Below are 23,140 nucleotides of genomic sequence, written 5' to 3' on the forward strand. Positions count from 1 at the left end.
TGAGTGACTGTGTGTGAGTGTCTGAGTGTCTGTGTGCACGTGAGTGTGACTTGTGTGCGCGTGAGTGACTGTGTGCGCGTGAGTGACTGTGTGCGCGTGAGTTTCTGAGTGACTGTGCGCGTGAGTGACTGTGTGCGCCTGAGTGACTGTGTGCGCCTGAGTGACTGTGTGCGCCTGAGTGACTGTGTGCGCCTGAGTGACTGTGTGCGCCTGAGTGACTGTGTGCGCCTGAGTGACTGTGTGCGCCTGAGTGACTGTGTGCGCCTGAGTGACTGTGTGCGCCTGAGTGACTGTGTGCGCCTGAGTGACTGTGTGCGCCTGAGTGACTGTGTGCGCCTGAGTGACTGTGCGTCTGAGTGACTGTGCGTCTGAGTGACTGTGCGTGCGTCTGAGTGACTGTGCGTGCGTCTGAGTGACTGTGCGTGCGTCTGAGTGACTGTGCGTGCGTCTGAGTGACTGTGCGTGCGTCTGAGTGACTGTGCGTGCGTCTGAGTGACTGTGCGTGCGTCTGAGTGACTGCGTGCGCCTGAGTGACTGCGTGCGCCTGAGTGACTGCGCGCATCTGAGTGACTGCGCGCATCTGAGTGACTGTGTGGCTGTGTGTATCTGAGTGACTGTGTGGCTGTGTGCATCTGAGTGACTGTGCATCTGAGTGACTGTGCGTCTGAGTGACTGTGCGCATCTGACTGTGTGCGTGTGAGTGACTGCGCGCGCCTGAGTGACTGTGTGCGCGTGATTGTGAGTGACTGCGCATCTGAGTGACTGTGCGTCTGAGTGACTGCGTCTGAGTGACTGCGCGCGTCTGAGTGACTGTGTGCGTCTGAGTGACTGTGTGCCTCTGAGTGACTGTGTGCCTCTGAGTGACTGTGTGCGTCTGAGTGACTGTGTGCCTCTGAGTGACTGTGTGCCTCTGAGTGACTGTGTGCGTCTGAGTGACTGTGTGCGTCTGAGTGACTGTGCGCGTCTGAGTGACTGTGCGCGTCTGAGTGACTGTGCGCGTCTGAGTGACTGTGCGCGTCTGAGTGACTGCGCGTCTGAGTGACTGTGCGCGTCTGAGTGACTGTGTGCGTCTGAGTGACTGTGTGCCTCTGAGTGACTGTGTGCGTCTGAGTGACTGTGTGCGTGAGTGACTGTGTGCGTCTGAGTGACTGTGTGCGTCTGAGTGACTGTGCGCGTCTGAGTGACTGTGCGCGTCTGAGTGACTGTGCGCGTCTGAGTGACTGCGCGCCTGAGTGACTGCGCGTCTGAGTGACTGTGCGTCTGAGTGACTGTGCGTGCGTCTGAGTGACTGTGCGTGCGTCTGAGTGACTGTGCGTGCGTCTGAGTGACTGTGCGTGCGTCTGAGTGACTGTGCGTGCGTCTGAGTGACTGTGCGTGCGTCTGAGTGACTGCGTGCGCCTGAGTGACTGCGTGCGCCTGAGTGACTGCGCGCGTCTGAGTGACTGCGCGCATCTGAGTGACTGTGTGGCTGTGTGCATCTGAGTGACTGTGTGGCTGTGTGCATCTGAGTGACTGTGCATCTGAGTGACTGTGCGTCTGAGTGACTGTGCGCATCTGACTGTGTGCGTGTGAGTGACTGCGCGCGCCTGAGTGACTGTGTGCGCGTGATTGTGAGTGACTGCGCATCTGAGTGACTGTGCGTCTGAGTGACTGCGTCTGAGTGACTGCGCGCGTCTGAGTGACTGTGTGCGTCTGAGTGACTGTGTGCGTCTGAGTGACTGTGTGCCTCTGAGTGACTGTGTGCGTCTGAGTGACTGTGTGCGTCTGAGTGACTGTGTGCGTCTGAGTGACTGTGTGCGTCTGAGTGACTGTGTGCGTCTGAGTGACTGTGTGCGTCTGAGTGACTGTGTGCGTCTGAGTGACTGTGTGCGTCTGAGTGACTGTGCGCGTCTGAGTGACTGCGCGTCTGAGTGACTGTGCGCGTCTGAGTGACTGTGTGCGTCTGAGTGACTGTGTGCCTCTGAGTGACTGTGTGCGTCTGAGTGACTGTGTGCGTGAGTGACTGTGTGCGTCTGAGTGACTGTGTGCGTCTGAGTGACTGTGTGCGTCTGAGTGACTGTGTGCGTCTGAGTGACTGTGCGCGTCTGAGTGACTGTGCGCGTCTGAGTGACTGCACGTCTGAGTGACTGCGCGTCTGAGTGACTGTGCGTGTCTGAGTGACTGTGCGCGTCTGAGTGACTGTGCGCGTCTGAGTGACTGTGTGCGTCTGAGTGACTGTGTGACTGTGTGACTGTGTCTGAGTGACTGTGTGACTGTGCGCGTGAGTGACTGCGCTTGAGTGACTGTGTGCGTGATTGTCTGAGTGACTGGGTGCGTCTGAGTGACTGGGTGCGTCTGAGTGACTGGGTGCGTCTGAGTGACTGTGTGCGTCTGAGTGACTGTGCGCGTCTGAGTGACTGTGCGCGTCTGAGTGACTGTGCGCGCCTGAGTGACTGCGCGCGCCTGAGTGACTGTGGGCGTGATTGTCTGAGTGACTGTGGGCGTCTGAGTGACTGGGCGTCTGAGTGACTGTGGGCGTCTGAGTGACTGTGGGCGTCTGAGTGACTGTGGGCGTCTGAGTGACTGTGGGCGTCTGAGTGACTGTGGGCGTCTGAGTGACTGTGGGCGTCTGAGTGACTATGGGCGTGATTGAGTGACTGTGGGCGTGATTGTCTGAGTGACTGTGGGCGTCTGAGTGACGGTGGGCGTCTGAGTGACTGTGGGCGTCTGAGTGCGTCTGAGTGACTGCGGGCGTCTGAGTGACTGCGCGCCTCTGAGTGACTGCGCGCCTCTGAGTGACTGCGCGCGTCTGAGTGACTGCGCGCGTCTGAGTGACTGCGCGCGTCTGAGTGACTGCGCGCGTCTGAGTGACTGTGCGCGTCTGAGTGACTGTGCGCGTCTGAGTGACTGTGGGCGTGATTGTCTGAGTGACTGTGGGCGTGATTGTCTGAGTGACTGTGGGCGTCTGAGTGACTGTGGGCGTCTGAGTGACTGTGGGCGTCTGAGTGACTGTGGGCGTCTGAGTGACTGTGGGCGTCTGAGTGACTGTGGGCGTCTGAGTGACTGTGGGCGTCTGAGTGACTGTGCGCGTCTGAGTGACTGTGCGCGTCTGAGTGACTGTGCGCGTCTGAGTGACTGTGCGCGTCTGAGTGACTGTGCGCGTGATTGTCTGAGTGACTGTGCGCGTCTGAGTGACTGTGCGCGTCTGAGTGACTGTGGGCGTCCGAGTGACTGTGGGCGTCCGAGTGACTGTGGGCGTCCGAGTGACTGTGCGTGACTGTGTGCGTCTGAGTGACTGTGCGCCTCTGAGTGACTGTGCGCATCTTACTGTGTGCGTGTGAGTGACTGTGCGCGCGTGATTGTGTGAGTGACTGTGTGCGTCTGAGTGACTGTGCGTCTGAGTGACTGTGCGCGCCTGAGTGACTGTGCGCGCCTGAGTGACTGCGCGCGCCTGAGTGACTGCGCGCGCCTGAGTGACTGCGCGCGCCTGAGTGACTGCGCGCGCCTGAGTGACTGCGGGCGCCTGAGTGACTGCGGGCGCCTGAGTGACTGCGGGCGCCTGGTGACTGCGGGCGCCTGAGTGACTGTGCGCGCGTCTGAGTGACTGTGCGCGCGTCTGAGTGACACTGCGCGCGTCTGAGTGACTGTGCGCGCGTCTGAGTGACTGTGCGCGTCTGAGAGACTGTGTGCCTCTGAGAGACTGTGTGCCTCTGAGTGACTGTGCGCGTCTGAGTGACTGTGCGCGTCTGAGTGACTGTGCGCGTCTGAGTGACTGTGCGCGTCTGAGTGACTGTGTGACTGTGCGTCTGTGTGACTGTGTGACTGTGTGACTGTGTCTGAGTGACTGTGTGACTGTGCGCGTGAGTGACTGTGCGCGTGAGTGACTGTGTGCGCGTGAGTGACTGTGTGCGTGATTGTCTGAGTGACTGGGTGCGTCTGAGTGACTGTGTGCGTCTGAGTGACTGTGCGCGTCTGAGTGACTGTGCGCGTCTGAGTGACTGTGCGCGTCTGAGTGACTGTGCGCGTCTGAGTGACTGTGCGCGTCTGAGTGACTGTGCGCGTCTGAGTGACTGTGCGCGTGATTGAGTGACTGTGCGCGTGATTGAGTGACTGTGCGCGTGATTGTCTGAGTGACTGTGCGCGCGTGAGTGACTGTGCGCGTCTGAGTGACTGTGCGCGTGAGTGAGTGACTGTGCGCCTGAGTGAGTGACTGTGCGCCTGAGTGACTGTGTGTGCGCCTGAGTGACTGTGTGTGCGTCTGAGTGACTGTGTGCGTGAGAGATTGTGTGACTGTGTGCGCGTGAGTGTCTGGGTGACTGTGTGCGTGAGTGTCTGTGTGCGCGTGAGTGACTGTGTGCGTCTGAGTGACTGGGTGCGTCTGAGTGACTGTGCGCGTCTGAGTGACTGTGCGTCTGAGTGACTGTGCGCGTGAGTGAGTGACTGTGCGCCTGAGTGAGTGACTGTGCGCCTGAGTGACTGTGTGTGCGCCTGAGTGACTGTGTGTGCGTCTGAGTGACTATGTGTGAGTGAGAGATTGTGTGACTGTGTGCGCGTGAGTGTCTGTGTGCGCGTGAGTGTCTGGGTGACTGTGTGCGTGAGTGTCTGTGTGCGCGTGAGTGACTGTGTGGGTCTGAGTGACTGTGTGCGTGATTGTCTGAGTGACTGGGTGCGTCTGAGTGACTGTGTGCGTCTGAGTGACTGTGTGCGTCTGAGTGACTGTGTGCCTCTGAGTGACTGTGTGCCTCTGAGTGACTGTGTGCCTCTGAGTGACTGTGCGCCTCTGAGTGACTGTGCGCCTCTGAGTGACTGTGCGCCTCTGAGTGACTGTGCGCGTCTGAGTGACTGTGCGCGTCTGAGTGACTGTGCGCGTGATTGTCTGAGTGACTGTGCGCGTGATTGTCTGAGTGACTGTGCGCGTGATTGTCTGAGTGACTGTGCGCGCGTGAGTGACTGTGCGCGCGTGAGTGACTGTGCGCGCGTGAGTGACTGTGCGCGCGTGAGTGACTGTGCGCGTGAGTGAGTGACTGTGCGCCTGAGTGAGTGACTGTGCGTCTGAGTGACTGTGTATCTGAGTGTCTGTGTGCGCGTGAGTGTCTGGGTGACTGTGTGCGTGAGTGTCTGTGTGCGCGTGAGTGTCTGAGTGACTGTGTGTGAGTGTCTGAGTGTCTGTGTGCACGTGAGTGTGACTTGTGTGTGCGTGAGTGACTGTGTGCGCGTGAGTGACTGTGTGCGCGTGAGTTTCTGAGTGACTGTGTGCGCCTGAGTGACTGTGTGCGCCTGAGTGACTGTGTGCGCCTGAGTGACTGTGTGCGCCTGAGTGACTGTGTGCGCCTGAGTGACTGTGTGCGCCTGAGTGACTGTGTGCGCCTGAGTGACTGTGTGCGCCTGAGTGACTGTGTGCGCCTGAGTGACTGTGTGCGCCTGAGTGACTGTGTGCGCCTGAGTGACTGTGTGCGCCTGAGTGACTGTGTGCGCCTGAGTGACTGTGTGCGCCTGAGTGACTGTGTGCGCCTGAGTGACTGTGTGCGCCTGAGTGACTGTGTGCGCCTGAGTGACTGTGCGTCTGAGTGACTGTGCGTCTGAGTGACTGTGCGTCTGAGTGACTGTGCGTCTGAGTGACTGTGCGTCTGAGTGACTGTGCGTCTGAGTGACTGTGCGTCTGAGTGACTGTGCGTCTGAGTGACTGTGCGTCTGAGTGACTGTGCGTCTGAGTGACTGTGCGTGCGTCTGAGTGACTGTGCGTGCGTCTGAGTGACTGTGCGTGCGTCTGAGTGACTGTGCGTGCGTCTGAGTGACTGTGCGTGCGTCTGAGTGACTGTGCGTGCGTCTGAGTGACTGTGCGTGCGCCTGAGTGTGTGCGTGCGCCTGAGTGACTGCGTGCGCCTGAGTGACTGCGCGCGCCTGAGTGACTGCGCGCGCCTGAGTGACTGTGTGGCTGTGTGCATCTGAGTGACTGTGCGTCTGAGTGACTGTGCGCATCTGACTGTGTGCGTGTGAGTGACTGCGCGCGCCTGAGTGACTGTGTGCGCGTGATTGTGTGAGTGACTGTGTGCATCTAAGTGACTGTGCGTCTGAGTGACTGCGCGTCTGAGTGACTGTGCGTCTGAGTGACTGCGCGCGCCTGAGTGACTGCGCGCGTCTGAGTGACTGCGTGCGTCTGAGTGACTGCATGCCTCTGAGTGACTGCGTGCCTCTGAGTGACTGCGTGCCTCTGAGTGACTGCGTGCGTCTGAGTGACTGCGTGCGTCTGAGTGACTGCGTGCGTCTGAGTGACTGCGTGCGTCTGAGTGACTGCGTGCGTCTGAGTGACTGCGTGCGTCTGAGTGACTGCGTGCGTCTGAGTGACTGTGCGCGTCTGAGTGACTGTGCGCGTCTGAGTGACTGTGCGCGTCTGAGTGACTGTGCGCGTCTGAGTGACTGTGCGCGTCTGAGTGACTGTGCGCGTCTGAGTGACTGTGCGCGTCTGAGTGACTGTGCGCGTCTGAGTGACTGTGCGCGTCTGAGTGACTGTGCGCGTCTGAGTGACTGTGTGACTGTGCGTCTGTGTGACTGTCTGAGTGACTGTCTGAGTGACTGTCTGAGTGACTGTCTGAGTGACTGTGTGACTGTGCGTGTGAGTGACTGTGCGCGTGAGTGACTGTGTGCGCGTGAGTGACTGTGTGCGTGATTGTCTGAGTGACTGGGTGCGTCTGAGTGACTGGGTGCGTCTGAGTGACTGTGCGCCTCTGAGTGACTGTGCGCCTCTGAGTGACTGTGCGCCTCTGAGTGACTGTGCGCCTCTGAGTGACTGTGCGCCTCTGAGTGACTGTGCGCCTCTGAGTGACTGTGCGCCTCTGAGTGACTGTGCGCCTCTGAGTGACTGTGCGCCTCTGAGTGACTGTGCGCCTCTGAGTGACTGTGCGCCTCTGAGTGACTGTGCGCCTCTGAGTGACTGTGCGCGTGATTGTGACTGTGCGCGCGTCTGAGTGACTGTGCGCGCGTCTGAGTGAGTGTGCGCGCGTCTGAGTTACTGTGCGCGCGTCTGAGTGACTGTGCGCGCGTCTGAGTGACTGTGCGCGCGTCTGAGTGACTGTGCGCGCGTCTGAGTGACTGTGTGCGTCTGAGAGACTGTGTGCCTCTGAGTGACTGTGTGCGTCTGAGTGACTGTGTGCGTCTGAGTGACTGTGTGCGTCTGAGTGACTGTGCGCGTCTGAGTGACTGTGCGCGTCTGAGTGACTGTGCGCGTCTGAGTGACTGTGCGCGTCTGAGTGACTGTGCGCGTCTGAGTGACTGTGCGCGTCTGAGTGACTGTGCGCGTCTGAGTGACTGTGCGCGTCTGAGTGACTGTGCGCGTCTGAGTGACTGTGCGCGTCTGAGTGACTGTGCGCGTCTGAGTGACTGTGCGCGTCTGAGTGACTGTGCGCGCGTGAGTGACTGTGCGCGCGTGAGTGACTGTGCGCGCGTGAGTGACTGTGCGCGCGTGAGTGACTGTGCGACTGTGTGACTGTGCGACTGTGCGACTGTGTGACTGTGCACGTGAGTGACTGTGTGACTGTGCACGTGAGTGACTGTGTGACTGTGCACGTGAGTGACTGTGTGACTGTGCGCGTCTGAGTGACTGTGCGCGTCTGAGTGACTGTGCGCGTCTGAGTGACTGTGCGCGTCTGAGTGACTGTGCGCGTCTGAGTGACTGTGCGCGCGTGAGTGACTGTGCGCGCGTGAGTGACTGTGCGCGTGAGTGAGTGACTGTGCGCCTGAGTGAGTGACTGTGCGCCTGAGTGAGTGACTGTGCGCCTGAGTGAGTGACTGTGCGCCTGAGTGAGTGACTGTGCGCCTGAGTGAGTGACTGTGCGCCTGAGTGAGTGACTGTGCGCCTGAGTGAGTGACTGTGCGCCTGAGTGACTGTGTGTGCGTCTGAGTGACTGTGTATCTGAGTGACTGTGTGTGCGTCTGAGTGACTATGTGTGCGTGAGAGATTGTGTGACTGTGTGCGCGTGAGTGTCTGGGTGACTGTGTGCGTGAGTGTCTGTGTGCGCGTGAGTGTCTGAGTGAGTGTCTGAGTGTCTGTGTGCACGTGAGTGTGACTTGTGTGCGCGTGAGTGACTGTGTGCGCGTGAGTGACTGTGTGCGCGTGAGTTTCTGAGTGACTGTGTGCGCCTGAGTGACTGTGTGCGCCTGAGTGACTGTGTGCGCCTGAGTGACTGTGTGCGCCTGAGTGACTGTGTGCGCCTGAGTGACTGTGTGTGACTGTGTGCGCCTGAGTGACTGTGCGTCTGAGTGACTGTGCGTGCGTCTGAGTGACTGTGCGTGCGTCTGAGTGACTGTGCGTGCGTCTGAGTGACTGTTCGTGCGTCTGAGTGACTGTGCGTGCGTCTGAGTGACTGTGCGTGCGTCTGAGTGACTGTGTGACTGTGTGTGCGTGGGTGACTGTGTGTGTGAGTGTCTGAGTGACTGTGTGAGTGTCTGAGTGACTGTGCGCGCGTGTGTCTGTGTGCGCGTGAGTGTGTGACTGTGTGCGTGTGAGTGTGTGACTGTGTGGGCGTGAGTGACTGTGTGGGCGTGAGTGACTGTGTGGGCGTGAGTGACTGTGTGGGCGTGAGTGACTGTGTGGGCGTGAGTGACTGTGTGGGCGTGAGTGACTGTGTGGGCGTGAGTGACTGTGTGCGCGTGAGTGACTGTGTGCGCGTGAGTGACTGTGTGCGCGTGAGTGTCTGAGTGACTGTGTGCGCGTGAGTGTCTGAGTGACTGTGTGCGCGTGAGTGTCTGAGTGACTGTGTGCGCGTGAGTGTCTGAGTGACTGTGTGCGCGTGAGTGTCTGAGTGACTGTGTGGCTGTGTGCATCTGAGTGACTGTGTGGCTGTGTGCATCTGAGTGACTGTGTGGCTGTGTGCATCTGAGTGACTGTGTGGCTGTGTGCATCTGAGTGACTGTGCGTCTGAGTGACTGTGCGCATCTGACTGTGTGCGTGTGAGTGACTGTGTGCATCTGAGTGACTGTGTGCGCGTGATTGTGTGAGTGACTGTGTGCATCTAAGTGACTGTGCGTCTGAGTGACTGCGCGTCTGAGTGACTGTGCGGCTGAGTGACTGCGTCTGAGTGACTGCGCGCGCCTGAGTGACTGTGTGCGCCTGAGTGACTGTGTGCGTCTGAGTGACTGTGTGCCTCTGAGTGACTGTGTGCGTCTGAGTGACTGTGTGCGTCTGAGTGACTGTGTGCGTCTGAGTGACTGTGTGCGTCTGAGTGACTGTGCGCGTCTGAGTGACTGTGCGCGTCTGAGTGACTGTGCGCGTCTGAGTGACTGTGTGCGTGATTGTCTGAGTGACTGGGTGCGTCTGAGTGACTGTGCGCGTCTGAGTGACTGTGCGTCTGAGTGACTGTGCGCGTGAGTGAGTGACTGTGCGCCTGAGTGAGTGACTGTGCGCCTGAGTGACTGTGTGTGCGTCTGAGTGACTATGTGTGAGTGAGAGATTGTGTGACTGTGTGCGTGAGTGTCTGTGTGCGCGTGAGTGACTGTGTGGGTCTGAGTGACTGTGTGCGTGATTGTCTGAGTGACTGGGTGCGTCTGAGTGACTGTGTGCGTCTGAGTGACTGTGTGCGTCTGAGTGACTGTGTGCCTCTGAGTGACTGTGTGCCTCTGAGTGACTGTGTGCCTCTGAGTGACTGTGCGCCTCTGAGTGACTGTGCGCCTCTGAGTGATTGTGCGCCTCTGAGTGACTGTGCGCCTCTGAGTGACTGTGCGCCTCTGAGTGACTGTGCGCCTCTGAGTGACTGTGCGCCTCTGAGTGACTGTGCGCGTCTGAGTGACTGTGCGCGTCTGAGTGACTGTGCGCGTGATTGTCTGAGTGACTGTGCGCGTGATTGTCTGAGTGACTGTGCGCGCGTGAGTGACTGTGCGCGCGTGAGTGACTGTGCGCGCGTGAGTGACTGTGCGCGTGAGTGAGTGACTGTGCGCCTGAGTGAGTGACTGTGCGTCTGAGTGACTGTGTATCTGAGTGTCTGTGTGCGCGTGAGTGTCTGGGTGACTGTGTGCGTGAGTGTCTGTGTGCGCGTGAGTGTCTGAGTGACTGTGTGTGAGTGTCTGAGTGTCTGTGTGCACGTGAGTGTGACTGTGTGCGCGTGAGTTTCTGAGTGACTGTGCGCGTGAGTGACTGTGCGCCTGAGTGACTGTGTGCGCCTGAGTGACTGTGTGCGCCTGAGTGACTGTGTGCGCCTGAGTGACTGTGTGCGCCTGAGTGACTGTGTGCGCCTGAGTGACTGTGTGCGCCTGAGTGACTGTGTGCGCCTGAGTGACTGTGTGCGCCTGAGTGACTGTGTGCGCCTGAGTGACTGTGTGCGCCTGAGTGACTGTGTGCGCCTGAGTGACTGTGTGCGCCTGAGTGACTGTGTGCGCCTGAGTGACTGTGTGCGCCTGAGTGACTGTGTGCGCCTGAGTGACTGTGTGCGCCTGAGTGACTGTGCGTCTGAGTGACTGTGCGTCTGAGTGACTGTGCGTCTGAGTGACTGTGCGTCTGAGTGACTGTGCGTCTGAGTGACTGTGCGTCTGAGTGACTGTGCGTCTGAGTGACTGTGCGTCTGAGTGACTGTGCGTCTGAGTGACTGTGCGTCTGAGTGACTGTGCGTCTGAGTGACTGTGCGTCTGAGTGACTGTGCGTCTGAGTGACTGTGCGTGCGTCTGAGTGACTGTGCGTGCGTCTGAGTGACTGTGCGTGCGTCTGAGTGACTGTGCGTGCGTCTGAGTGACTGTGCGTGCGCCTGAGTGACTGCGTGCGCCTGAGTGACTGCGCGCGCCTGAGTGACTGCGCGCGCCTGAGTGACTGTGTGGCTGTGCGCGTCTGAGTGACTGTGCGCGTCTGAGTGACTGTGCGCGTCTGAGTGACTGTGCGCGTCTGAGTGACTGTGCGCGTCTGAGTGACTGTGCGCGTCTGAGTGACTGTGTGACTGTGCGCGTGATTGTGACTGTGCGCGCGTCTGAGTGACTGTGCGCGCGTCTGAGTGACTGTGCGCGCGTCTGAGTTACTGTGCGCGCGTCTGAGTGACTGTGCGCGCGTCTGAGTGACTGTGCGCGCGTCTGAGTGACTGTGCGCGTCTGAGTGACTGTGTGCCTCTGAGTGACTGTGTGCCTCTGAGTGACTGTGTGCCTCTGAGTGACTGTGTGCCTCTGAGTGACTGTGCGCGTCTGAGTGACTGTGCGCGTCTGAGTGACTGTGCGCGTCTGAGTGACTGTGCGCGTCTGAGTGACTGTGCGCGTCTGAGTGACTGTGCGCGTCTGAGTGACTGTGCGCGTCTGAGTGACTGTGCGCGTCTGAGTGACTGTGCGCGTCTGAGTGACTGTGCGCGCGTGAGTGACTGTGCGACTGTGTGACTGTGTGACTGTGCGACTGTGTGACTGTGCGACTGTGTGACTGTGCGACTGTGTGACTGTGTGACTGTGTGACTGTGTGACTGTGCACGTGAGTGACTGTGTGACTGTGCACGTGAGTGACTGTGTGACTGTGCACGTGAGTGACTGTGTGACTGTGCGCGTCTGAGTGACTGTGTGACTGTGCGCGTCTGAGTGACTGTGCGCGTCTGAGTGACTGTGCGCGTCTGAGTGACTGTGCGCGTCTGAGTGACTGTGCGCGTCTGAGTGACTGTGCGCGTCTGAGTGACTGTGCGCGTGATTGAGTGACTGTGCGCGCGTGAGTGACTGTGCGCGCGTGAGTGACTGTGCGCGCGTGAGTGACTGTGCGCGTCTGAGTGACTGTGCGCGTGAGTGAGTGACTGTGCGCCTGAGTGAGTGACTGTGCGCCTGAGTGAGTGACTGTGCGCCTGAGTGACTGTGTGTGCGTCTGAGTGACTATGTGTGCGTGAGAGATTGTGTGACTGTGTGCGCGTGAGTGTCTGGGTGACTGTGTGCGTGAGTGTCTGTGTGCGCGTGAGTGACTGTGTGCGCGTGAGTTTCTGAGTGACTGTGCGCGTGAGTGACTGTGTGCGCCTGAGTGACTGTGTGCGCCTGAGTGACTGTGTGCGCCTGAGTGACTGTGTGCGCCTGAGTGACTGTGTGCGACTGTGTGCGCCTGAGTGACTGTGCGTCTGAGTGACTGTGCGTCTGAGTGACTGTGCGTGCGTCTGAGTGACTGTGCGTGCGTCTGAGTGACTGTGCGTGCGTCTGAGTGACTGTTCGTGCGTCTGAGTGACTGTGCGTGCGTCTGAGTGACTGTGCGTGCGTCTGAGTGACTGTGCGTGCGTCTGAGTGACTGTGCGTGCGTCTGAGTGACTGTGCGTGCGTCTGTGTGACTGTGTGTGCGTGGGTGACTGTGTGTGTGAGTGTCTGAGTGACTGTGTGAGTGTCTGAGTGACTGTGCGCGCGTGTGTCTGTGTGCGCGTGAGTGTGTGACTGTGTGCGTGTGAGTGTGTGACTGTGTGGGCGTGAGTGACTGTGTGGGCGTGAGTGACTGTGTGGGCGTGAGTGACTGTGTGGGCGTGAGTGACTGTGTGGGCGTGAGTGACTGTGTGGGCGTGAGTGACTGTGTGCGCGTGAGTGACTGTGTGCGCGTGAGTGACTGTATGCGCGTGAGTGACTGTGTGCGCGTGAGTGACTGTGTGCGCGTGAGTGACTGTGTGCGCGTGAGTGTCTGAGTGACTGTGTGCGCGTGAGTGTCTGAGTGACTGTGTGCGCGTGAGTGTCTGAGTGACTGTGTGCGCGTGAGTGTCTGAGTGACTGTGTGGCTGTGTGCATCTGAGTGACTGTGCGTCTGAGTGACTGTGCGCATCTGACTGTGTGCGTGTGAGTGACTGCGCGCGCCTGAGTGACTGTGCGCGCGTGAGTGTCTGAGTGACTGTGTGCATCTGAGTGACTGTGTGCGCGTGATTGTGTGAGTGACTGTGTGCATCTAAGTGACTGTGTGCATCTAAGTGACTGTGCGTCTGAGTGACTGCGCGTCTGAGTGACTGTGCGTCTGAGTGACTGCATCTGAGTGACTGCGCGCGCCTGAGTGACTGTGTGCGTCTGAGTGACTGTGTGCGTCTGAGTGACTGTGTGCCTCTGAGTGACTGTGTGCCTCTGAGTGACTGTGTGCCTCTGAGTGACTGTGTGCGTCTGAGTGACTGTGTGCGTCTGAGTGACTGTGTGCGTCTGAGTGACTGTGTGCGTCTGAGTGACTGTGTGCGTCTGAGTGACTGTGCGCGTCTGAGTGACTGTGCGCGTCTGAGTGACTGTTTGCGTCTGAGTGACTGTGCGCGCGTGAGTGACTGTGCGCGCGTGAGTGACTGTGTGACTGTGTGACTGTGTGACTGTGTGACTGTGTGACTGTGTGACTGTGCACGTGAGTGACTGTGTGACTGTGCACGTGAGTGACTGTGTGACTGTGCACGTGAGTGACTGTGTGACTGTGCGCGTCTGAGTGACTGTGTGACTGTGCGCGTCTGAGTGACTGTGCGCGTCTGAGTGACTGTGCGCGTCTGAGTGACTGTGCGCGTGATTGTCTGAGTGACTGTGCGCGTGATTGAGTGACTGTGCGCGCGTGAGTGACTGTGCGCGCGTGAGTGACTGTGCGCGTCTGAGTGACTGTGCGCGTGAGTGAGTGACTGTGCGCCTGAGTGAGTGACTGTGCGCCTGAGTGACTGTGTGTGCGTCTGAGTGACTATGTGTGCGTGAGAGATTGTGTGACTGTGTGCGCGTGAGTGTCTGGGTGACTGTGTGCGTGAGTGTCTGAGTGAGTGTCTGAGTGTCTGTGTGCACGTGAGTGTGACTTGTGTGCGCGTGAGTGACTGTGTGCGCGTGAGTGACTGTGTGCGCGTGAGTTTCTGAGTGACTGTGCGCGTGAGTGACTGTGTGCGCCTGAGTGACTGTGTGCGCCTGAGTGACTGTGTGCGCCTGAGTGACTGTGTGCGCCTGAGTGACTGTGTGCGCCTGAGTGACTGTGTGTGACTGTGTGCGTCTGAGTGACTGTGCGTCTGAGTGACTGTGCGTGCGTCTGAGTGACTGTGCGTGCGTCTGAGTGACTGTGCGTGCGTCTGAGTGACTGTTCGTGCGTCTGAGTGACTGTTCGTGCGTCTGAGTGACTGTGCGTGCGTCTGAGTGACTGTGCGTGCGTCTGAGTGACTGTGCGTGCGTCTGAGTGACTGTGTGAGTGTCTGAGTGACTGTGCGCGCGTGTGTCTGTGTGCGCGTGAGTGTGTGACTGTGTGCGTGTGAGTGTGTGACTGTGTGGGCGTGAGTGACTGTGTGGGCGTGAGTGACTGTGTGGGCGTGAGTGACTGTGTGCGCGTGAGTGACTGTGTGCGCGTGAGTGACTGTGTGCGCGTGAGTGACTGTGTGCGCGTGAGTGACTGTGTGCGCGTGAGTGACTGTGTGCGCGTGAGTGACTGTGTGCGCGTGAGTGTCTGAGTGACTGTGTGCGCGTGAGTGTCTGAGTGACTGTGTGCGCGTGAGTGTCTGAGTGACTGTGTGCGCGTGAGTGTCTGAGTGACTGTGTGCGCGTGAGTGTCTGAGTGACTGTGTGCGCGTGAGTGTCTGTGTGACTGTGTGCGCGTGAGAGATTGTGTGACTGTGTGCGCGTGAGAGATTGTGTGACTGTGTGAGTGCGTGCGTGAGTGACTGTGTGAGTGCGTGAGTGTCTGTGTGTGCGTGAGAGATTGTGTGAGTGCGTGCGTGTGAGCTTGTGTGTGTGCGTGAGAGATTGTGTGACTGTGGGAGGGAGTGCGTGTAATCCAAGCCGATCAAGGACCTGAGTAAGGCCGTGCGTATAGTGCCGGCGATGCTGCCCAAAAACAAACATATTGTCGCTGCCGCCGCGCGACAGCAATGCGACGGAGCGGACTTTGGAAGCCGGGATTATTTGATTTTTCAAGGGCTGTCACCTCATGTGACAGCCCCTGAACAAATAAATGCCCCGGAGCCCGCGCCGCCGCCGCAAAGCAAAATATAACTTTCGCTAGCGGGGATGGGTGACGTCGCCAGTCGCGGGCACTATACGCGCGGCCTAAGGAAGCACAACAGTGTAAAACACTGTACTGTACAGTATTGTACTGTATTGTTTTCACCAAAGTCACAAATCAAAGTCCCAAAAATATCAGTCAGTCAAATAAATGCACCTCACCTTCATGCTCTTTCAGTAAAAATACTGTACAGTAGAAGATATGCCCTCTCCTTCATCCTTCCTACATATTTTTAAAATAATTTTCAATTCATCCATGTTGTATCTATCAGCACTTATAAGAAAAATCGGCTAACATTAAAGATTTTATTTCAATAAAGCCTACTGTATTTATTTTGGTTACAAATGCATTATTTACATCAGTTATGTATGTATATGATGATTGCAGTACAGTACATGCATTGTAAAGTGGAAAAAAGGTAGTGCTTCACTTTAAGTACATTTTCGCTTTACATACATGCTCCGGTCCCATTGCATATGTTAAAGCGGGGTATGCCTGTATTATAGTTACTACCATCAATTATTTATCCCCTTGTGTCTGCTGACCTGTCTTGCAGCATTGAGTCTTTTTGCCAGCCTCTTTTATGTCAGATTTATCTCACTTTTGTCATTTTGTAGTATTGGTGCTGTTTATACATTGCTACATATTAGCAACAAGCCATTCCGGCTCTGAATGCTACTGTATTGGAGAGTATGTCCCTCCCCTAAACAGCTTAATGTGCAACCATTGGTTGCAGCTAGGACCAATGGGTTTTGCTCTTATAGTATTTAATCCCCACACACTAACTAGGCAGGACAACTCCTCCCCCTGTGAAGAAGCGCGCGAAACGATCGTCGGGGTACAGTGATATCATTACGATGACGGTCACATGGGTTGCGACGGAGCGTGCACGCAGCTCCTACCGCTGGGAGACACCTAGGAACGTTATACACACCGCTGTACACACAGGGCATCTATTACATTGCCGTCCTTGCAGCATCAGCTATCAGGTTGTATACTTCCTTCTTTCATTGCAGGTTATTGATCCCTTATACACCTGCTTATAGATCTATGCCTGGTTACTAATGACATCTGGTGTACATTGAATTTACTATATATCCTATTCACTGTACCAACTATGGTAACAGCATTAACTATTCAAGCTGTGACATAGTAATGTCTTCCTCTGGTATGCTTAGTCTCTAATAGTGTGGGATTTCCCCTTGTTTTGTAGCTGCTACTTTGCATGATGGTATGGTGAGGCTATATAGCCGTGTTAATATATTTTGGACCTTCTCTCCATATACATTCTTTATGGGAGTATCAGTTTAGGTTCATATTAACCCAGTTATTCACCTTACTGTTCCAGTCTCGCCCACTAGGGGATCTTTTAAGTCTTTGCTATTTAGTTGTAATTTTATGAATTTCTTCAGATTTTATTATGTAATAAAATTGTTGTATTTGTTTGTCATGCTATAGTTTAGATTGTGTGGACATTTCCCAGTTGGTCTGTGTATAATCTCTCATACTATTGGTACTAGTTATTAAACTGGTACATTATGAAATACATCATACCATAGAATGAGTGCAATTTGTAGGGACTTTTAGTGACCTCTCTTGGCCACTTGTTTGTGTTTTTGCATATTATTTTCCCTTTGCACCGTTTCAAGTAATCTCTTCTGTATGGTGAGCAAGGTTTTTCTGTGTGTTTATCAGATATATAAGGACTGTTGCTTATGCCATGTGCGCTTTCACATTTAAAAAAAAAAAATGATTCTCTTTTCTAGGAAACACAGCATTGACGTATGCCTGTGCAGGAGGGTTTTTTGATGTAGTGAAAGTATTGCTGAAAGAAGGCGCTAATATAGAGGGTCATAATGAAAATGGACATACACCCTTAATGGAAGCAGCTAGTGCAGGTCATGTCGAGGTGGCGAGGATTTTGCTGGAATTTGGAGCAGGCATCAACACGCATTCAAATGAATTCAAGGAAAGTGCACTTACATTGGCGTGTTATAAAGGTATGTAATATACAGCTGAACCCCGTTATAGCGTGGTCCTTGGGGTCCACAACCATGAGACCGTGTTATAACCGGGGTCGCGTTAAAATGTCACCGGCATCCATTTCTCCCTCCTCCACAGAGTACATGTCACTGTTAAATGTTAAGTCTATTTCTAGATGTCTGACATCACACAGCTCCTGTGGTGTAGAGGTACAAATCTTAACTAGCATATGAAAGGGCCTGGGTTAAATTCCTGTATGATATGGTATACTATTTATAAATTATAAAAAAAGTATATATTAAAATAAAATAATTATATAGTATAATTTATAAATAAAGAATACATTAATAACAATTATATATTAAGTAATAGTAATTAGTATATATTAAGTAATAATTATTTATTAATAATTAATAATGATGTATTCATGATTAATAATCTATATTAATAATTGTTTATTATTATTAATTATATTCTGAATAATTAGTATTGTTATTAATTATTATTAACAATTAATAATGATTAATTGTTAATTATAAAGTATTAGTAATAAGTGTGTGTATGTGTCCGGTAGTCAAAGCACTGAATCTTTAAAAAAAAACAATGTCACACGACGACAGGAGAGCAGAGAGATGAGCACCTGGACAGCTTGAAGAGGAGAGCACCGGTAAGGCTGCAAAATGGAGGAATTGAGATGCCGATAAGGGGCGGCAAAATAGAGGCTTTCAATTCGGGAGCCATGCTCTGACCGCATTATATGCGGATTCGCGTTGTAGCGGATCGCGCTATAACGGGGTTGAGCTGTACTGTATGTCCTTTTTTTTTTTTTTCAACCCTACTTGGGATATGCTGACTTTAGAGTTGGAAGTTATCTCCTAAAACCCAATCAGATGAAAATGTTATGTGAAATTATATTGATGCCTACCTGGATCTTCCTGTACCTTTCGCGATATCACCAAGTGGCAACATTGCAGCTCTTTTCTACCATTTTGGAATGTTCATAACTTTTATACATAAAAACTAACGCAATTGGGGTATAGCCTGCTTTTGAGTTTATATTCGAAAAGGATTTTACTGGCATTTAAAAGACAGGAAGTTTTTGACCTCTGACCTAAACTAATTTTAGTGCCTATTATGGATTAGAATTTTGCATAAAGGTGAAAAGCATACCGCATTTACACATACCTACCTCTCCATTCATACATTTGTTATCGTATTTCGTCGGTTCTAACCTTTTTTTCCGATTTGCACGTCTTAAATTGGAGTGCGTCTTAGAATCGATGTATTCATTTAAAAAAACAAAGTGTCTACTACCCACTTTTTAGTAACCATATTTCAGGAGAGGTCCCATGTCAGTGGAGGATGAAGTGGGCGGAAGGAGATGTCTCACGTCTGCAGAGGGTTGAAGATGAAAAGCGGGTGGGAGTGCGGTGGCGACAGGACAGGTCCCAAGTCTGCAGGTGAATGAAGAAAAGATAGTGGGCGTGCGGTGGCGGTAGCAGGAGAGCAGAGCGGCATAGGGGAACCGGCTGGGGAGGAGCGCACTGTAACCGGAAGACACCGGTCAACTTCCAGTATTACAATGCACTCCTCCCCAGCTGTTCACCTATGCCGCTCTGCTCCTGCTCAGCTCTCCTGCTATTATGATCCACCGCCCGCCCGCTGTCTTCTTATACTCATTCACCTGCAGACTTGGAACCTGTCCTACTACCGCCGCACTCCTGCCCACTGTCCATCTCCAATCCTCCACTGACATGGGACCTCTCCTGAAACATGGTAAGTGAAAAAGTAATTTTCCTCTTGTTTTTTTTTTTTTTTTTTTTTTGTGAAGGCCAAAACGATGGTGCGTCTTACAATCAAGGGAAATACGGTATTAATGATAGGGGAGCCAAAGTCAGATGGTAACCCACTCCAGTCCTCGAGCTACCAATAGGGATGGTTTTCAGGATACCCCTTCTACAGCAAAGGTAGCTCAATCATTGAAGAATGAGTCACCAGTGCTGAAGCTTGGGATAGCCTGAAAACCTGATCTGTTGGTAGTACTTGAGGACTGGAGTTAGCTTACCCCTGTTTTACACCAACTAATGCAAATTTACACCAGGTCTAGTCGTCTCAACACTTCATTATCCATACGCAGATAATTGTAAAAGTAAATCGCTTTGGGGATAAAAATAAACCATAAAATATACAGGGTATTATCCCTTTGAGTGCACCATGATGTAGCCACCATGTCATGGGGTCTGGAACTCCAGGGGCCTCATGTACTGGCTACATCCTGGGCTTTCTGCTTGTTGTCTAGGGGGGGATCACATACTGCTCTCCGGTAGAACATTTCCATTCACCTAACCCGTGCTGTGATCACGTGCCAAAGACAGAAAAGTATTTCGAGCGTCTTGGAGAAAATGAGTTGGTAAAATCCCATTGTTCTCTGAACTTTCAAACTCGTGAATATATCTTTTTTGTACTTCAGTTATTAGGACATGTTTTGAATATCAGAGTTTTATGGCTGTTATAAAATTTCCTGTATATGTCCTGAAATAACAAAATGAAATCACTTTGCCAATGTGTAGCCCCTTGCAAAAGGTTTCAAACTTTAGATATTCTTCAGTTCATTTCAGGGTGGTGGTGTGTGGGGTTTTTTTTTTTTTTTTTTTTAAATATATATTTATATATAAAGTGTGTGTGTGTGTTCTGGTGTATTTGGTGGTGTCTTGTAGGGTAGGTGCAGGCAGTGTAAAAGTATGATCTGTTTGTGTGTGACATGCATTCTTTCTACATACAATATCCTTCCTCCCTCTGTCAGTGCATCAAAAAGGCTTGGAGTTTCAGAAGGCTACTTTACATCATGGTTGTTCGCTGGCGAAAAAAGAACAAATTGCGATGATGCTGTGTAGTGCTAAAAGGATGGAATAAGACCGTGGTGGAGAGGATGAGACATTGGATACCCCAATGGAGGTCCCATAGCAAACTGAAACATTGGTGTTTGTTTTGGACCACAATATACTACATTTGCTTCAAGATATAATGAAACGTGTGTGTGATGACCATATCAATCCATAATTATCTTCCAGGCTCTGCGGTTGCATGCTGCCTCTTCTCCACATTGCTTCAACAAACTTTCTGATTTTATCCTCCCCTGTTGTCCTGGAACCTCTCTGCATGTTCAGCTTCTCTATTCTGAGGCAGCAGTTGCTGCTCAGTGTAGTTGCAACATTGTTGCAACAAATGTAGCTTTCGCATGACTTCAGCTAGTGGCCTTGGCAACACTCCTTTTTTCCCATTAAGTTGGTTTAGCTCTCTTCCCCTACAATGGTTGATTTAGTTATCATACTACAGTGCCTCTTCCTTCCTGGACAGGAAAGTGTGCTTTCTTTTACCATCATCAGTGAGTACATGTATATTCCACTGCTCCCCTAGAAATGGCATTCCTTTTTACCGTCCTCTCACAAATGCTACCCTCAAATTATTTTATGTTTCTGTTAACCCCCATCCAATAAAGTTAAAGGAAAAGCACTCCGTGTGCATTTAAAGGGGATGAGTATAAGCTACCTGATCCTACTCATTAGTGACATTGAGCCTGGAACAGAATCTCTCTTGGCGGTGACTCCCTCCACTCAGCAACTTAATATGTTTCACCACTACTACTTGTTAGGAGTGTGAGTGCACACAACTGGGGTCTTTCCTCTCATCCTCTCACCTTGGAGACTGCTGCAGGGCCTCTACCTTCTTATTAAAGTGTTCTTTCCCCTAGTGAACCATTAAAAAATTATTGTCTAGGTCAAGCAGCTATCGCTTCCTCTCAGGACTCTGACTGGGTAGCCTCCGACGGTTACAGAATTTCAGGAATATTTTTCTGAAGAAGATGAAGAGGAGAATTGGCAGACTTTGCAACAAAAGATATTGACAAACTGGTGAACGCAGTTAAAACAGTAATGGAAATAGATGAAGTAAAAGAGCCAATAAAAAAACAAGACCATATGTTCATGGGTTAACTAAAAGTCTAGGGTGGTTCCAGTATATACAGCAATCAAAAAGCTGATTAATGAGGAATGGAAGCATCTTTGTCAAGAAAATGTAACCAGATGCATCCTTGTGACTTGAAGAATTCCAAGATTTGGGATAATCCTCCAAAAATAGACATACCTATAGCATGGCTATCCAGAAGATCAACCATACCTTTTTTAGATGACTGTTCAAGCTTCCGAGATCCTATGGATAAGAGAGCGAAGTGTGCTTTAAGAAAGTTTTCAACACCAGGTGCTCTATGCAAACCCAAGGTAGCATCAGCCTGTGTTAAAAGATCAGTATGCGCCTGGATGATGAAAGTAGGTTTAACAACTACAGTCTCGGCAGATCATGAAGGCAGTTCTTTTGATTCGTTTGGGCATAGCCTACTTATGCGATGCATCTATGGAATACACCCGCCTAACAGCTGTGCATGGCCCTCTCAACATCAGGGCACTGTATCTTAACACTCGGATAACGGATGCAGTTTCCAAAAACAAGCTTTGATCCATGCCATCCGAAGGCGCCTTATTATTCAGAGCAGGATTTAGAGAAGCATGTGGAAAAGTTAAGAGGACAAGGTGAAAGTGTTGCTACAAGACAAAATCCATGGACCTTGGTCCAACCATTTTATTTATTTATTTTTTGTGGCCCAAGATAAATAAATAAAATAATTCCAGAGACAAACTTCAGACGCCACATTTCTAAGGATCAGTCATCAAATAGGGGGGAAAACTCCAGGCGTTTGCTACTCGGTGGCAGCGAATAACAGATCACTGGGTGCAGCAGCTAATAGAGATTACTTAAACCTTTTCACCGGTCGTTCTGTGAATTCAATCACCCCTTCACCAGTGTGTCCAATAAAGAGAACACTGAGCAGCAGTTTGAAAATTGAAAAACAGAGTGGTGGTACAACATCTAGGAGGGAATGGAACAAACTCAATTAGGTTTATGATTCCAAAAGCATCTGGAGTATTCAGGCCAGTCCTGGATCTAAAAATTCACAGAAGTCCAATGCACTGGACTTCTTGCAGGAATTAGGCTGAGTTATCAATTGGGGAAAAAAGCAAATTGAGACAACCCAAATCATTATTTTTTTTTTTTTTAACTTTCAGACAAAACAAAAAATCTGATAAAACACGTCCGATACCTCAGAACTCTTTCAACCATATTGCTCTGTCAAGCAATGAGTACAAGGACTTGCATTTGCAACCATAGATGCAGTGCCATGGGCAAAAATGCACATCTATGCACAACTTCAGGCAGAAGTTCTAAGGGGGTGGGATGGAGAAGCAAGATCACTAGTATAAATGCACTGCTCGCTATCTACAGACAAGACAACAACAGACAACAGAGAAGCAATCTGCTAGCAGGAAGTCTCTCTTGGCAAATCCAGAGTGTATAGTGCTCACCACAGACGCCAGTCAAATTGGATGGGGAGCACACTGGCAGGAACACCCTATTTAAGGGCTATGGCATCACACAGAAAGGAGATTGCCATCAAACCTGCTAAAACTAAGGACAGTCAAAGCGCTGGAAGCTTTCCAAGCACAGTTAAAAGGCAAGCCTATTCGAACACACAGACGGACAACGTGTTGTCAGTCACATACATAAATTGCATGGGGGTACAAGAAGTCTGGCACTCATGAGAAGCCATGAGGATACCATCGTGGGCAGAAAGCAACTCTCACGATATCAACAGTGCAGGGAGATTGTGATGGTAATGGTAATCATTCCATATTGGCCAAGGTGCTTGGTTCACAGACCTGTTAGATCTATCAGCAGAATCATACTGAATATTGTCAAACAGGGAAGACCTGTCTCCAGGTCCAGTAGACTACCTCAACATAGAAAAACTGAGATTGACCGCATGAAATCGCAAAGTTGGATAATAAAGTAACAAGTATTATCTTCACCAGTGATGGGCCTTGTTACAATCCCGTAAAAGGGTGACTGCCAAAATGTACACGAGTTTGGAAAAAGTTCAGTAAATGGTGCAGAGCAAAAGGCAGCAGTCTAAAAGCTGTGGTTATTAATGTGATCTTAGATGATTTTTTTTTTTTTTTAACAGGAGGTTTTCCAGAAAGGTTTAAAACCTAACGCGTTAAAGGTTCAGATCTCCGCAACAGGAGCAATCTGGATACAACCAATTGCACACAGGCCTCTGATAAAGAGATGTCATCCGTTCAGAACATTAGATCTAGAATCGGAGATCCAATTCCAGCATCATGGGATTTGAATATTGTACTAAAAATTCAGTGATACGTTTTAAACCCT

At 52.2% G+C, this 23,140-nt stretch overlaps 1 protein-coding gene across 6 annotated transcripts in view; it reads left to right on the forward strand.

Annotated features, from left to right (window-relative positions):
• ANKHD1 (ankyrin repeat and KH domain containing 1) overlaps nt 1-23,140 on the forward strand; it is a 302,432-nt gene that overhangs the window by 85,357 nt on the left and 193,935 nt on the right. For all 6 annotated transcript variants that reach the window (XM_075601701.1, XM_075601697.1, XM_075601699.1 and 3 more), the window contains exon 6: nt 16,642-16,875. In XM_075601701.1, coding sequence (XP_075457816.1) covers nt 16,642-16,875 — 234 coding nt within the window. The remainder of the gene's footprint in view (nt 1-16,641; nt 16,876-23,140) is intronic.

The sequence above is a fragment of the Ascaphus truei genome, chromosome 5, assembly GCF_040206685.1.
Source record: "Ascaphus truei isolate aAscTru1 chromosome 5, aAscTru1.hap1, whole genome shotgun sequence".
NCBI classification, from domain to species: Eukaryota; Metazoa; Chordata; class Amphibia; order Anura; family Ascaphidae; genus Ascaphus; species Ascaphus truei.